The sequence below is a fragment of the Callorhinchus milii genome, unplaced genomic scaffold (assembly GCF_018977255.1).
Source record: "Callorhinchus milii isolate IMCB2004 unplaced genomic scaffold, IMCB_Cmil_1.0 Scaffold24, whole genome shotgun sequence".
Classification (NCBI taxonomy): domain Eukaryota; kingdom Metazoa; phylum Chordata; class Chondrichthyes; order Chimaeriformes; family Callorhinchidae; genus Callorhinchus; species Callorhinchus milii.
The window spans coordinates 4,795,643-4,810,839 of record NW_024704765.1 but is presented as its reverse complement, the minus strand read 5'-3'; the positions used below and the strand labels follow the sequence as shown (position 1 = coordinate 4,810,839).

The 15,197-nt window shown below is 53.3% G+C and overlaps 1 protein-coding gene across 2 annotated transcripts in view; it reads right to left on the bottom strand.

Moving 5' to 3' along the window:
- The window catches only part of LOC103172344 (polyhomeotic-like protein 2), a 36,547-nt gene extending 21,940 nt beyond the window's left edge, over positions 1-14,607 (bottom strand). Inside the window, exons 1-4 of one of the 2 annotated variants that reach the window (XM_042343742.1) lie at positions 14,559-14,607; positions 8,156-8,345; positions 1,230-1,388; positions 367-444 (exon numbers count right to left, since the gene is read on the bottom strand). In XM_042343742.1, the coding sequence (XP_042199676.1) occupies positions 367-444; positions 1,230-1,388; positions 8,156-8,269 (351 nt within the window). In that variant the 5' untranslated portion in view covers positions 8,270-8,345; positions 14,559-14,607. Of the gene's footprint in view, positions 1-366; positions 445-1,229; positions 1,389-3,661; positions 3,713-8,155; positions 8,346-14,558 lie in introns of those variants that run through there. The other variant, XM_042343743.1, reaches the window with a different exon arrangement.
- Between the last annotated feature and the right edge of the window lie 590 nt (positions 14,608-15,197).

Below are 15,197 nucleotides of genomic sequence, written 5' to 3'. Positions count from 1 at the left end.
ATCTTAGGTGGTTTTCTGGAGGTAATAATCCCTTCAAAGGAGTGGGAAGAAGCGAATGGCTATTCGTGAAGAGCAGTGACTGTAAGCTCCAAGTTGAGGGGTGGGAGGGTGGGGGGGCGGTGGAGGGGTGGGGGGGCGGGGGGGGGGGGTGGGAAGGGTGGAGGGTTGGGGGGGGTGGGTGGGTGTTCTAATTTGCCATATTACTTAACGGATTTCTCAATTAAGGAACCCAGCGATAAGGAGCGGCATTCAGCCACGTATCCGATTTCTTAGCGGAGCAACGCGTTGAGAAGCGCAGCGGGTTAACCCTCGCCTGCCCACGCCCCGCCGCGACGTGGCGCGACTCGTCGGGTTGTCGGAACTTACCGTTGCGGGGGAGGAACCTGCCTGTTGCGAGACGGTCCCATTGGGCGAGGATCCCTGACGGGTGGCTGCTAAGCTCGCCTGAGAACGACAGCAAGAAAAGAAAGGCGCAATGTTAAATAAACACAACACACGCGCACACACACCACACACACACACACACACCATGGCTTTTTGCTCAGTTGGAAACATCTCAAACTGCTTTTTCCAGCCACGACACCCCAAAGCTGTGGGACTCTCTCCCGCCCCCTTACCCCCCACCCCCCCAATCTCTCTCTCTCTCTCTCTCTCTCTCTCCATTTTCAGGTCGAACTTGAAAATCTTCCTCTTCGACCGTGTCTACGGTCACCTTCCACCCCCCACACACCCACCCACCACCCACCCCACCCACCCACCACCCGCCTCACCCCTCCCCCCCGGCTCAGCATCGGGCTCCGCCGCTGTTAAGGCGTTCGGAGACGCCACCCAGTGTGAAGGGCGCTGTGTAAATGCAAGTTGTTGTTGTTGCAGTTGTCATCATCAAATTATTGCCCTTTTTTTTTAAAACAACAGGCAATCACGGGCAGCCATTGCTTGTCAGGGACGAGTCGTAGACGTACAATGTCAGGGATTGAGTACTTATTTATTTTATTGGGTTTCTGTATCAACTTTCCTCTCTTACCCACTCTCTCCGTCGCACTCGCTAGCTCGCTCGCTCTTTTAGATACCCCACATCTCTCTCGGTTTAACTCGAACCCACACAACCTTCTGACTCCCGAGGTCAGATTGCTACCACTGCACCAGGGCGACGCACAGACCCATCAACCACCCCGCCACCCACCCCCACCCCCACACCGATGCTGTTCCGACCAGCCCCCCGTGCATACCTGCTGCACGGCTGCCAGGCTCTGGAGCTGGGCGCTGCTCAAGTGCTGCTGCTGCAAGGCTGCCGTCTGCAGCATCAGGTGCTGCTGTTGGGCAGCGTACATCTGCTGCAGGTATTGGGCTGCGGTGTTGGGCTGTCTGTGTAGGGCCTGCTGTATCACCTGTTTCCGACGCGGATGGAGGGAGGGAGGGAGAGAAAGAGGGGAAGAGAGAGAAGAAAAAAACCTCAGATTAATCTCATTATTGGCATCGTTATCATCATCAACCGGCATTTACAACAGCAACAAAATTACACGGCACCTTCCGCGTCAGGAGGATGTCCTAAGGTGCTGGACAGTTAAGGGTTTGTACCCGAGCTGGGGGTTGGAGTCAAGAGGGATAGAGAGCAGGTGGGGGGGTGGGGGGGGGGGGTGCGTGGAGGGAAGATGACTGAAGGTACGGTTGAAGAGGAAAGTCTTTAAATGGGCCTTGAAGGAGGCAAGGGAGGAACGAGGCAGAGGGACAAGGCGGAGGGGCTCTGGGATGGAGTCCCAGACGCTGGGGGCAGAAAAGCTAAAGGTGGAGCGGGCAGAGCGGAGGGACTGGACAAGTTGGTAGAGTTTCAGGAGCTCACAGAGGTAGGGAGAAGCCAGACTGTGCAGGGAAGCCTTTAAAGGTGAAACCTGGGAGTTACATCCTAAGGACCCGCCATCAATCAGTCACTGCTCCCAGGTCACAAGTCAACCCTTCTCCACACCCCCCCCCCACCCCCTTCCACACCCAATCTGCCAAGAATCCTCCACCTGTTGGGGCCCCTTCGCTGTAAACCATCCCCAAAAGGTGCTTGAGAAGCATTGCTTCAATGACTAACGACACTGACTGGTCTGTGCTTATAACAAGCCCCTCTCGCACCCCCCACCCTCTCCCCCACTCCCCCTCTCCGGATTCCGTCCCATCGATTGACCTCAAAGGCAGTTTTTTTAAGAGAGAGCGAGAGAGCGAGAGAAAGGTGCAGAGGAGGAAAGAATGTTCATAGATTATTAAACCCATTGGCACAACTTGAGACAGAGAGCGGTGAGGAGAAGAAACACACAGAGAAGATATAGCATTCCTCCTTCAAGAAAAGTTTCGAATCAGAATCAAATGATTGACAAGCGAAGGGTTTAATGTCTCATCTGACGGACAACGCAGAACAACTCCCCCCCCCCCACCCCCACCCCCTCCCCGCATTCCCCTTCACTACACTGAGCCCCAAGTCCCCGAATTCTCAAAATAGTTATTGTTTCGCCCACAAATGTACAGTCAATTCACTTTACACTATATCCTGTGAGGCACTTGGAGACGTCTCGAAGATGTGATCAGGCGCTATATCGAATGCCAAGAATTATTATTATTATTTGGCTCCACCTGGAAATCACAATGCAGACCCCCCCCCCCACCCCCACCCCACAGAGCAATTGGGGGGCATTGCGGAGCCCACAAAAGCTGCTGTTTATGTTCAGAGGAGAGGGAGTCAGAGAGAGGAAGGAGAAGGGAAAGGGGGAAAGAGGGGGGAGGGAGGAGAAAGAGGTGGGGGGAGAGACACAGAAAGAGCGCAAGAGGAGGTGGGGTGGGGGAGAGGGAGACAGAGACAGCCGAGGCAGGGGAGACGGAGAGAGGAGAGGGGGTGAAGAGAGAGGGGGAAAGGGAGAAGGGGAGAACGAGAGAGAAAGGGGAGACCAGAGAGAGGGGGAGAAAGGAGAAGACAGAGGGAGGAGGTATTGTGCTGAGGCTGATGCTCTTGTTTCTAAAGCAAACCTCTGCCAAACCGACCCCCACCCCCAAACGCCCCACCTCCGTGAGAGAGAGAAACACACACACACACACATACACATACACCAGCCTCTCCGCTCAACGTAAAGCAGCTCAAAGCCATCCCTCTCTCCCTCCCTCCCTCCCTCCCTCCAGCCAGTAACTCAATACCACACAAAGACTTGGGGGAAAAATGAACTGAACTCATGACATGTTTTTTTTGGTGTATTTGGAAGTTAAAAAAAAAACCCAGAATAAATCCCATTTAAAGTTCTTAAGGTCTTGGAATGAATGACTATTTTTCAACCCCAATCCCCCTCTCTCTCTCTTCCCTCCCACCCCACCCCCCAATTCACTCACACACAAACAACCCCGTTTTTCCCCGGTTTCGCCCATAACGCACTTTAACGTCGATTCACTTTACAGCGTTTATCCTTTGAAGCGCTTTGAGACGTCTCGAAGACGTGATAAGGCGCTGTATTCAAAATGCCAGGATTATTACTGTTATTAAAGACTTTCGCGAACACTGAGCCGAATTCTTGAATTCTCCACGAAGCGGTTTTCATTTCGCCGTAAATAAAAAAAAATAACACCCACGAGTTACGCATTGAGGGCTCCGACTAATACCACGAGAGATAAAGAGAGTAAAATGTACGATACTTACAGAGCAGGAAGGAAGGTAGGGAGAGAGGGAGAGAGAGAGAGAGAGGGGTGGGGGGGGGGGGGTGGGGGGGGGGGGGACTGCTGGTGGTGATGGGGACGAGATTAAGCCTCTATCAGTATGAAATGAACTCCAAGTTGCCCGTTTGTCAGCTTCTCCTGCAACTCAGCTCTCGCTCTCTCCCTCTATCACTCTCCTGCTATCGTCCTCTCCCCCTCCTCTTTCTCTCTCTCTCTCTCTCTCTCTCCCCTCCTCTCTCTCTCTCCCCTCCTTTCCCTCTCTCTCTCCCCTCCTTTCCCCCTTCCCTCTCCCCTTATCTTCCTCTCCTCCCCCCCCGTCCCCCTCCCCTCTCTCCTTCGCCCTCCCTTTCCCTTCCCTTCCTCCCTCCCCTCTTTCTCTCTCTCTCTCTCTCCCACCCCCCCCACCTCAAATGGGGACAGACAACGTAGGCTGAGCCCCTTCACTCTGTCCTCGCGGAGCAGCAGTCCTGACAAAGCCTCTCAATCTCTCAGCAAACGGCAAACGATTTCTTCTCCCGCGTCTTCAATATTGGCTCAGGGAAACCTGCCGTCTCTTGTCTCTTTCTCTCCCTCTCCTCCACACGCTCCCCTCCTCTTCCTCTTCTCTCTGCACCCACCCGAGATGCAAATCTCGTGCCACAATGACTTGTTTGGCTCCAACCTTTTTTCACTCCCACCTCCTCCCAACGCTCAGTCACTCACTCACTCACTCACTCACTCCCCTTTGCTGTGGCTTTTGGTGTGTGCTGTCGCTTAGACACAGGACTTCTGTGTCCCAAGTGACCAAATGTGGAGAGAGTGAGAGTGCGAGAGATGGGGAGGTGGTGGTGGTGGTGGGGGGGGGGGGGGGTGGGGGGGGGAGAGATGGGGGTTTGGGAGGAAAGAAAGAGAGAGAGATGGGAAGGAGAGGGGGAGAGAGGGGAGAGGGGGAGCGAGAGGGAGTAGGGTAGGGGGGGAAGAGTGAGGGGAGGGGAACGAGAGAGAGAGAGAGAGTGAGAGAGAGAGGAGAGGGGGGAAAGAAAGGGGGGAGAGTGAGAAAGAAGGAGGGGGAGAGAGAGAGAGAGAGAGAGGGGAGGGGGGAAAGAGAGAGAGGGGTGGGGGAAGGAGAGAGGAGGGGAGAGAGAGGGAGTAGGGGAAGGGGGAGAGAGGGGAGGGGGAAAGAGGGAGAGTGATAGAGGGGTGTAGAGAGAGAGAGAGAGAAATTCCTGACCTCGGAGTGCCTCCCGCTCCCCAAAAGCCACCAAGTGCAAGGATTATTATGATGATGATGATGATTTATTATTATTATTATTATTATTTACATCAAGAAGTGAGGCCGGTGGGGGCGGTTGGGGGGGGGTGGGGGGGGTGTGGGGATATCGAACGCGCTGAGGTTCACCTCCCGCTGGAGACGGCGGCAAAAAAAAAAATCCCCCGGAAAGAGGGAAAGAGGCTTAAACCTTCCAAGTCGCCGCGATGTGGTCGGGTGAAAGATCGGGGGGAGGGGCGCGGGGCGGGGGGGGGGGGGGAGAGGAAAGCCATGCATTCATCCAAAGGTCTTGGGTCACAGCTGGTAACCATGGGAATCGCCTTATATTGGGTCAATCGACGCTACACACACACACACACACACGGACACACACGCAGCAGACTGATGAATGGGGAAAATGCTGTAGGAAGGTCTCGGCTCCTTTGTTCACCGTTGACGGCGGTTACGGTGGTGGTGGGGGTGGGGGTGGGTGGGGGAAAACCCCCACGCAAAACAAACACGATGCCCACCCTGACCCGGTTCCCCCCCGAGAGCGAAACGGGGCAGTCCCGCCAACAGCCGAGCGTCGAGCGACCGAACGACGTCCGCACCTGGGGAGGACGTCCCAAGGCGCTGGCGATCAGACGATAGCGGAGGTGGGGGTATGGGGGTGGGGGGGGGAGGGGAGGGGAGGGGACGCGGACTCCCGGTCGATGTCCCGGCCCTAAAAAAATTGTACCGGCTCAAATTGGACACCCGCCTCCGCGGCCGGTTTGTGGGACCTCGGCGTGAGCAAAATGGCTGCCGCGCTCGCGCTATGAACAAGTCACTCAATAGTAACGGGGCTTTGAGGTGTTTCAATGCACAAAACTTTTTCCTCTCTTTCTATCCATCACTCCCCTCCTGTCTTTATCACTGTCTGTTTTCTTTCTCTCTCTTTTTCTCTCTCTCGCTCTCTCTCTCTCTCGCTCTATCTCTCTCCACGCAGCTCAGCCCTCAGACGGCTTGAATCACTCGTCTTTGTTGTGCCTGACACACGCCTCTTCCATCGTGCCTCGGGATTCCTGTGTGACAGGAGCAATTCATTGAGTGACTTTCTCCACAGGAGCCCCCTTCAGCGAAGGGCAGTGAAGTAAGATCACCCGAAATAAAATCCCCGCCTTCAAAAAATCCACCTCTACCTCCTACCCCCTCCTGCCTCCCATCAACAACTTGCGTCCTTCATGGCAGGATAGCGTCCCAGAGCGCTTTATTCTCTGGTCAACACGTCCGCGCCATCTCTATAGAGGGCTGTGAGGTGCTTTCTTTGAACATGGGCGGAGTAGAATGCAAGTTGTGGGTGAATTCTGCATCGGTTGCTGCAAAGTTCAGGATAGGATAATAATAGTCCTTATGCTTGACACAGTGCCTTGCACTTCAGAAGGATGTCTTTAATTATTGAGCCTTTAATAGTACTGTACTTTTTTTTAATTGCAGTTACTCAACCCACACTGGGAGCAGGAGGAATAACTTGCACTACTGCCGGTTGCGATTTATTGCTTTTATTCTGATTTAAGACTTACACACACACATACACAGCTCTGATTCAATTCACCGAAGCAACCCAAAACCAACCAGATAAGTTCGGCCTGGCTGCTTGTGTCGTAGTGAACATAGGAACAGGAGGAGGCCATTCAGCCCCTCAAACCTGCCCTGCCATTCTATTAGATCGTGGCTGATCTGTACCTCAACCCCAAACGTCTTGGTGAAATTGATCATTCACTTCGCGGCTGTCGGTGTGAAACTGCTGTGTGCAGAGACTGTTCTTAATCAACATTTTTAGGCACGGCCAGACCCCACCAAACAGCCAGGAGGAGGATGGACTCCTCATCAATCTGCAACGATCGACAGCCGGGAAACCAGGAGAAACGGGAGGACGCCCTTCTCTTTTCAAAGCGCTATCCCTCAACGGGATCTTTAACCATCCGCCCAAAGAAAATACGCACAGATTTGGGAGTTGATGGGGGGGGGGGGGGGTGGGAGGGAAGACCTCGGTTTAACGTCACAACCGATAAGCATCTGTAATTACTTGTGAAGCACGCCACACGATGCAAGTTCAATCGTTCCCTCTTTACTTTGTTCCCGAACGTGCATTATTATTTCTTTGGAGCTGGCGTCACCTACTGGCGTGATTGGGAAGTGTGTAGGGGTTGGCTTGCGGCAAGGTGGACCTCCTTGAACTCGCTTGAGAGGTCAGCAGCCCCTCAAACCGCTATGTTAACAGACACTTATACTTCTCCAGCACTTCTTCTATAGGAAGAGGAGTGGGGGGGGGGGGCTGTTGAGGGGGGCGGTGGGGGAGTAACCCCCTTCTCTTTTTTTTTTAAACAGCGTCACAGGTTCTTTAACGTCCACCTGAGATGCAGGCTGGACAGGACCCGAGTTTAACGTCTCGCCTGAAAGATGGCTCCTCCAATAGGGCAGGTTCTCCCACCCCAGCACTGAGGATGTAGGGGTCCAAGGAGCGAGAGGAGTAGTAATAATAATAATAATAATAACAATCCTTGCATTTGATACAGAGCCTGATCACATTTTTGAGACGTCTCAAAGCGCTTCACGGGATATACTGCAAAGTGCAGTGACCGTGTATTTTGTGGGTGAAACGCGGCAGTCAATTGCGCACGGCTGCGTCCCCAAATTATTATTCATATTTTTTTTAAAAAAGGGACTATTACCCCCACACAGCGCCAATTTGTGGAGTCCTGTAGCTCAGTGGTTAGAGCACTCGCTTTGCAAGTGAGAGACCTGAGTTCAATCCCAGGCAGAGGGCCAAACCTTGGGCAAGTTTCCTTACTCCACACAGAGCCTAATAATAATCCCTCCAAAACCAAAACAATAATAAATTGGTCATTTTCAATCTACGACTGTTTGTGGGACATTGCTGTGCGCAATTGGCTGCCGCGTTCGCCCACAAATATACAGTCAATTCACTTTACAGTGTGTTCTGTGAAGCGCTTTGTGACGTCCTCCCGACGTGAAAAGCGCTATATCAAATGCAAGGATTATTATTATTATTATTATAATCTGCCAATCGACTAACAACCGGGTTCCTGCCCTGCTGCTGGGGAATAGTGTGTCGAGTAGCGAAACTTGCCTAAGGTTTCTCCCGACCCGGGAATCGAACCCGGGCCCTCTTCACGTGCGAGGAGAGCGCTCTAACCACTGAGCTACAGGGTACGGATGGAGCCAAGCTGACACGGGAGCCGTTACCTGCACGGTCTGACGGTCGGGGAGGCCGCTGTAGACAGATATCTGAGGCACCTGCTGCCGAGGGTTGCTGCTGTTCCCGCTGGAGGTGGTGGTTGGAACCTGCTCGTTGTCCATGATCGCGGAGAGAGGGGGAGTCGGTCGCTGTGTCCTCGCTGCAAAGAGGTCGGTCCCACGAGTTTCCCGCTGGGACCTGAAACAGAGGGAGAAGGCGTTGAAGATGAATCACGAAGGGAACTGACCAAAGTACCGCACTCGAAGTGGAGTCCTTTGGCGCAGCGGGTAGAGCACTCGCCTCGCGAGCGCGAGGAACCGGGTTCCATTCCCCGGCCGAGTAGAAACCTTAGGCGAGTTTCCTTACTCCACACGCCTCTGTTTATCCAGCAGTAAGTTGGAACCCCGTTGTTAGTCGACTGGTGGATCGCTTTCTGGGAGTTATAATCCCTCCCAAAAAAAGAATAAAAATTGGTCACTCGAATCCACGACTGTCTGTGGGACGCCGCTGTGCGCAAACGGCTGCCGCGTTTCGCCCACAAAGTACGCAGTCACTACACTTTGCAATAGACGCCGCGAAGCGCTTTGAGACCTCTCAACGGCGCGATGAGGCGCTTTAGCAAATGGAGGATTACTATTAATCGTCGCTATTTGTTACGAGAGACCCAAAACTGGCAAAAAAGAACTGTGAGCAACGTGTGCGGGAAGCTTCCCTGCCGCTTGTCCTGCGAGCGCTGCCCTACCCTTGAGGGGTTACGTTGGTGAACCTTGGGGGGGGAAAAACAACAAATTAAAATAATAAAGAGGTGGAAAAGCCACAAACCTATTTTATGTACACGTCCCCAAAGTGTCCGCAGTACTTAAGCGTCGCCACGAGGTGGCAATGTGCACTGTGTTCATGATACCCTCGAGGCTGAGCTCAGGAAAAGGGCATCCGAGTGACTGAGGGTCATTCACCCCAACAATAATCCTGGCATTTGATGTGGCGCCTTATCACGTCCTCGAGACAAGTCTCAAAGCGCTTCGCCGGATGTACTGGGAAGCGTAGTGGCTGTGTGTTTTGCGGGTGAAACGCAGCAGCCAATTGCGCGCAGCAGAGTCCCGCAAACAGTCGCGGATTGAAGCGACCGAATTATTATTATTTTTATTATTTTTTTTGGATGGGATTATCACGCCCGGAAAAGCGATCCGCCAATCGACGAACAACCGGGTTCCTGCTTACTGCGAGGTCAACAGAGGCGTGGGGCGTAAGGAAACTCGCCCAACGTTTGGCCCCCCTGCCCGGGAACCGAACCCAGGTCCTCTCGCTTGTGAGGCGAGTGCTTTAACCGCTGAGCAACAGGACAATCGTACCCCCAAAATGGGCCCCGATTTAAAACCACTTCTCTTCATCAGATTTCTCGTGGAGTCCTGTAGCTCAGCGGTTAGAGCACTCGCTTTGCAAGCGAGAGACCTGAGTTCGATTCCAGGCAGAGGGCGAAACCTCGGGCAAGTTTCCTTACTCCACACAGAGCCTAATAATAACCCTCCAAAACCAAAAACAATAATAAATTGGTCATTTTCAATCTACGACTGTTTGTGGGACATTGCTGTGCGCAATTGGCTGCTGCGTTCGCCCACAAATATACAGTCAATTCACTTTACAGTGTGTTCCGTGAAGCGCTTTGGGAGGTCCTCCTGACGTGAAAAGCGCTATATCAAATGCAAGGATTATTATTATTATTATTCTTGTGTTGGGAGAAAACTCCAAACTGCGGCTCTCTCCTGGCTATCGAGAGGGCAGACCTGTGTAAAGCTGACTTCCGAATCGCAGGTGTGTTTTTTTTCCTCAGCCGGGCGTCTGACACCCGCAGAAATCCATCACCGTTGCTTAAGAGTCTCCAAACCCAACTGAGAATTCCACGCATCCCACACACACGTGGAAATCCCAGAGACAGACTGTTGGAACGGAATGCTCTCTCTCTCTCTCTCTCTCTCTCTCACTGGAGGGATACCTTCTGCTTTCGTAATTCCCCCAAATTAGGCGCAAGAGCCAAGGCTTGAGGATCCCTTGGCCTCTAAGAGTCCCGCTAACTTATAATAAAACAATCCTTGCACTTGATACAGCGCCTATAAACGTCCCACCCTTACCCCTCAAAGGGCTTTTCAAATGACTAATTAGCGTCAAGTGTAGTAACTGTGAATTTGAGGCAAACGCGGCAAACCAATTTGCACAGCCAAGTCCCATAAACAGCCATGGAGTGAGTGGCCGATTTGATCTTTTCTCGATTTTTTGTAGAAATATTCCCCGTGTAATTCTCCCACTTGTTGTGGACTTTTAAGAGGCACTTTTTTTTTAAATGACACGTCTCCTCCAGTTTAACAGACTAGTTTCATTCAACGGCACTGCCCCACCTCAGGCTTGTTAAGGCAGGTTATTGCCTCGCTAAGTGTAATAAGACAGCTGTTTCCTCACTTCTCACACCCCCCCACCTCCGCAGGGGGAGAAAGGATACAGACAACAACAACAACAAACCTCGAACAACACATAAACTACAGAGAATGACAACCCATTTCCTGGCCACTGCTATTCCACGCTGGACTGAAAGAGCTGGATTTTCTTTTATGCTTCCCTTTGAAGACGGCTAGTCATTATTTCCCTGCCGTTAGGAATTTTTATGAGCACAAATTGCTGCCAAATCAACCAATCAATCAATCAATCAATCAATGAGCTCTACCTGTGCCTCGGCTGTATGCTCTCGAGTCTCTTGAATCAAAGCTGTTGTGATCGCTGCTGCTATTAGGAACCAGTATCCCTGCTTTCTCTGCCCACCCCCATAAAGTCACTTTGCTTGAGTCCATTAGCGGAAATCGCTTGACCATTTGTCCTGGATTACACCCTCTCCCCCCCCCCCAACCCTTCATCATCTCCATTACATTCCCCTCAGTCCACCAGCCCGTGCTCTCCCTCCCATCCCATCCTCTTACAGTCCCATCTGTCAAGCACCGGTCACTGGGAGCGGAGAATCCTCCCACTCAGCTCCTGTTAACGCCGCAAGTCAAAGCCCCAATGGGTAGGGTGGTCCTAGACGGACAAGCAGCGGGAAAGCTTGCCAGACGTTACTCTCAAAGGCAAGCGATGTGGTTAGATTCCAGCAGTTACCCCCAACGCTCATTCTGGGCTCCCCTCAAGTCTTGGCTCTCACCAACCTGCGCTTAATACTTTCCGGAATTAGGTAAGCAGGGGGCGTCCTCCAGGGGAAGAGAGAGAGAGAGAGAGAGAGAGCGAGTGCAATCCATTCCAACAATCTATCTCTGGGATTTCCATGTGTGGGTGGGATGTTGGGGAATTCTCAGTTGGGTTTGGAGGCTCTTAAGCAACGGTGATGGGTTTCCGCACGTGTCAGACACCTTGGCTGACCAGAAAATAAATAAAAATTATCGTTATTAAGACCCACAAACAGCAACTGGGGCACCATCTAGACTATAACAACTATACAAATGTGATTCTGTATTGGATTGTGTACCAGCCTATTCCCCGGGCGCTTTTACTGACAACACAAACTGCTCAAAACACATGTCCGTTGAGATCTCGCCCTGTTCCTGCTCTGAACTAACAGTCGGCATCTGCACACGGCCACTCAGATCATCTTGGAGTCCTGTAGCTCAGGGGTTAGAGCACGCGCCTCGCAGCAACAACAACCACAAAATTACATTTGTATAGCGCCTTTCATGTCGGGAGGACGTCCCAAGGCCTGGACAGTCAGAGTCTCGGACCTGAGCTGGGGGTCAGGATCGGGGAGTGGGGAAGGCAGGGGGGGAAACAGGGTGATCGAAGGCATGGTCGAAGAGGAGGGTCTTGAGATGGGTCTTGAAGGAGGCGAGGGAGGGGTCAAGGTGGACAGACGGACTGAAGGATGAAGTTCCAGATGGTGGGTGCAGAGTGGCGTAAGGCGTGCCCGCCAAAAGTGGGGCGAGCGAGGCGGGGGACGTGAAGCAGGAGGGAGCGAGCAGGATGGTAGGGGTTTAGGAGGTCGCAGAGGTAGGGGGAAGTAAGACCATGGAGGATGTTGAAGATGAGGACCAGGATCTTGAACTGTGTATCCTCTGTGTGATAGGAAGCCAGTGGAGTTGGGCAAGGATGGGAGTGATAGGGTCGCGGAGCCTGGTGCGGGAGAGGACACGGGCTGCAGAGTTCTGGATGATCTACAGCCTGTGGAGGGGGGAGTTGGGGAGGCCCAAGCAGGGAGTTTGCATAGTCGAGCCGCGATGCAATGAAGACGTGTGTGAGGGTCTCGGGGGCCTGTGGTGTGAGACAGTGGTGGAGCCGGGTGACGTTGCGGAGATGGGGGAAGGCAGAGCGGGTCATGGCGCTGATGTGGGGTAGAAAGGATAGTTGAGGGTCATACAAGACGCCAAAGTTCTGGACCGGATTAGCAAGGTGTAACCATGGCTGGTGATGCTGTCAGCGCCTGAGCTGTGGGAGCAAGGTAGCGACCCGAGTTCGATTCCCAGCAGGGCAAAACCTTGGGAAAGTTTCCACACTCCACACGTCTGATAATAATCCCTCAAAAAAATAAACAAGATAATAATTTGGTCACTTAATCCACGACTGCTTGTGGGACGCTGCTGTGCGCAATCGGCTGCCGCGTTTCGCCCACAAAATACACAGTCGATTCATTTTCCAGTACGTTCTGGGAAGCGCTTTGAGACGTCTCGAAGACGTGTTGAGGAGCTGTATCACATGCAAGGATTATTATTATTAGATCTTCAACAGAAAGCTATACAAAGCAGCGACACCGCTCACCAAACTCACTCGAGCTACGTGCGACGTCCTGCTTTGCCATGAGCATCTGAAGAACATTGTGGGAGTTGGAAGGACAGACCAGTCACTGAGGGGCAGGGAATCCTCCCACTCCACAGCCAAAGCCCTAATGGGTAGGGTGGTCCTCGCTGGACAAGCAGCGGGAAAGCTTGCCAGATATTACTCTCAATGGCAAGCTAAGTGGTTTTAGCTGGTTGGGGGCCAGCAATTACCCCAATGCACATTCTGGGTTCCCCCCCTCCCTCCCCGAGCCTCAGTCCTTACCAAACAGCGCCTAATACTTGTGATGGCAATGTAATTGTGGGACCTTCTCTTTCTCTACATACACAACATTCCACCGAGGCCCACAGTCAACATCCCAAACCGCATTCACGATTTGTGTTTACAAAGATGTTACAAAGAATGTACGGCACGGAAGCAGGCCACTGGCCCCGAGCAGTCCAGGCCGCTGCTAAATTAAGGATTATTATTAGGCGAGTTTCCTTTCCCCCACCACACGCCCGTGTTTACCTCGCAGCAAGTAGGAACCCGGTGAATTGGTCGAGCGGCGGATCGCTTTCATTGGGCCCTACGAGACCCGGGTGAGATTCCTACTCTGCGTGGAGGGCATATGTGTATATATATATATATATATATCTAAAAAAACCAATTTAAGGCACAAACTGGGCTGCACAGGCTGGGACCAGGTTGAATTCGGAGTCTGGGAGGCTCAGATTCCATCTGGCAGGGTTGGGTGCGAAGGTTAACTGGATAGTTGCCCCTCTCAGATAGCGTCTCTCTTTCTCATAGAGTAATATAAAAATAACACTCGACAACAACAACTTGCCTTTCATATAAGCAGCGTCTCCGAGCGCATCACGGCAGTGCGGTTTCACCCCCCCACCCCACCCCCACCCCCGCCCCCCCTGCCCTGATACGACGGCAAAAGAGTCAGAAATCCTGACGTTCGACCACGAAGAACATCTCCCACCACCTCCCCCCCCCCCCCCTCGCCCCCGCCTCAAAGCGCTTCACGAGCAATTTCTGTACATCGCTCAAAATGCCGTGCCTCAACAACAACAACAATTTACGTTTACACATCGGGAGGAGGGACGTGTCACAGCGTCCCGCACGGTTGACTGGGGCCGGTGGTGGGGTTGAGAAGGAGGGGGGGGGGGGGGGGGGAAACGATTGAAAAAAAAATAGTCTTAAGGCAAGTTTTTTAAAGTGAGGCGGGAGAGTAGAGGGGGAGAGATAGAGGGACTCTGGGGATGGGAGTTTTATCAGAGCCGGGCGACGGGTGGGGGGGTGGGGTGGGGTGGGGAGGGGGTGCGGAATGGTTGAAAGCTTCCCCTTTGCTGATGGTGGTGGGGGTCCGGGCGGCGGGCGGGCGGGTATTGCGCGGAGAGGGTTGAAACAGACTGGAGACGCGAAACTAACCGGCGGGACGGAAAGGGGATGGAGCCTGGACAAGACCCTGGGGGGCGAGAGAGAGAGAGCGAGAGAGAGAGAGAGCGAGAGCGAGAGGGAGGGAGGGGAAAAAAAAAAATACCCTTCTCTTGTCCCGAACTGCACCACGGGGGGAAAACGAGGAACAAAAGCCGGGATAAGAGAAATCAGTTGCCTTACCTCTGACGTGTGGGGGGCCACGGCCGATTTATTTCCCCCTCCCCCTTCCCCACCACTTCCTCCAACCTTGCCCCCTCCGCCACCCACACACCCCCCCCACCCCCCCCCCCCACACCCCCTCGCCCCCTCGCCCCTCCTACTGCGAATGGATTTGGGATGGTGATGGTGGTGGTGGTGGTGGTGGTGGGGCGGTGGTGGGGTGGGGGGGGGGTATTTTCGTTGGTCTCTCTATCTCTCTCTCTCTCTCTCTCTCTCTCTCCCTGGGTCTCGTCAGGCTCCCCCCTGCTCTCCCCTCCTGCTCTATTCTGCATGAAATCTACAATATTTTATGGCTATCGCACTAAAGCGGAGATGAAGCATGTCCCAATGACGAGGGTTGCCAAGCAACAGCCAATAAAGCCCTACGGGTTGATTGCGGCATTAAATGCAAACATTATGGGAAAAAAAATATAACGGAATAAAGTGGCTGCTTTATTCCCCCCCCGCCCCCCACCCCCGCCCCCGCCCCCGCCCCGCACCCCCGTCTTCCCCTCCCCCGTCCGTCTCCTCCATCCCTCCCTCCCTCCCTCCCTCCCTCCCTCCGTTTGCTATCCTAATGCAACTCCAAAGCGCAATCTGCACCCACGTCCCACCCCACAA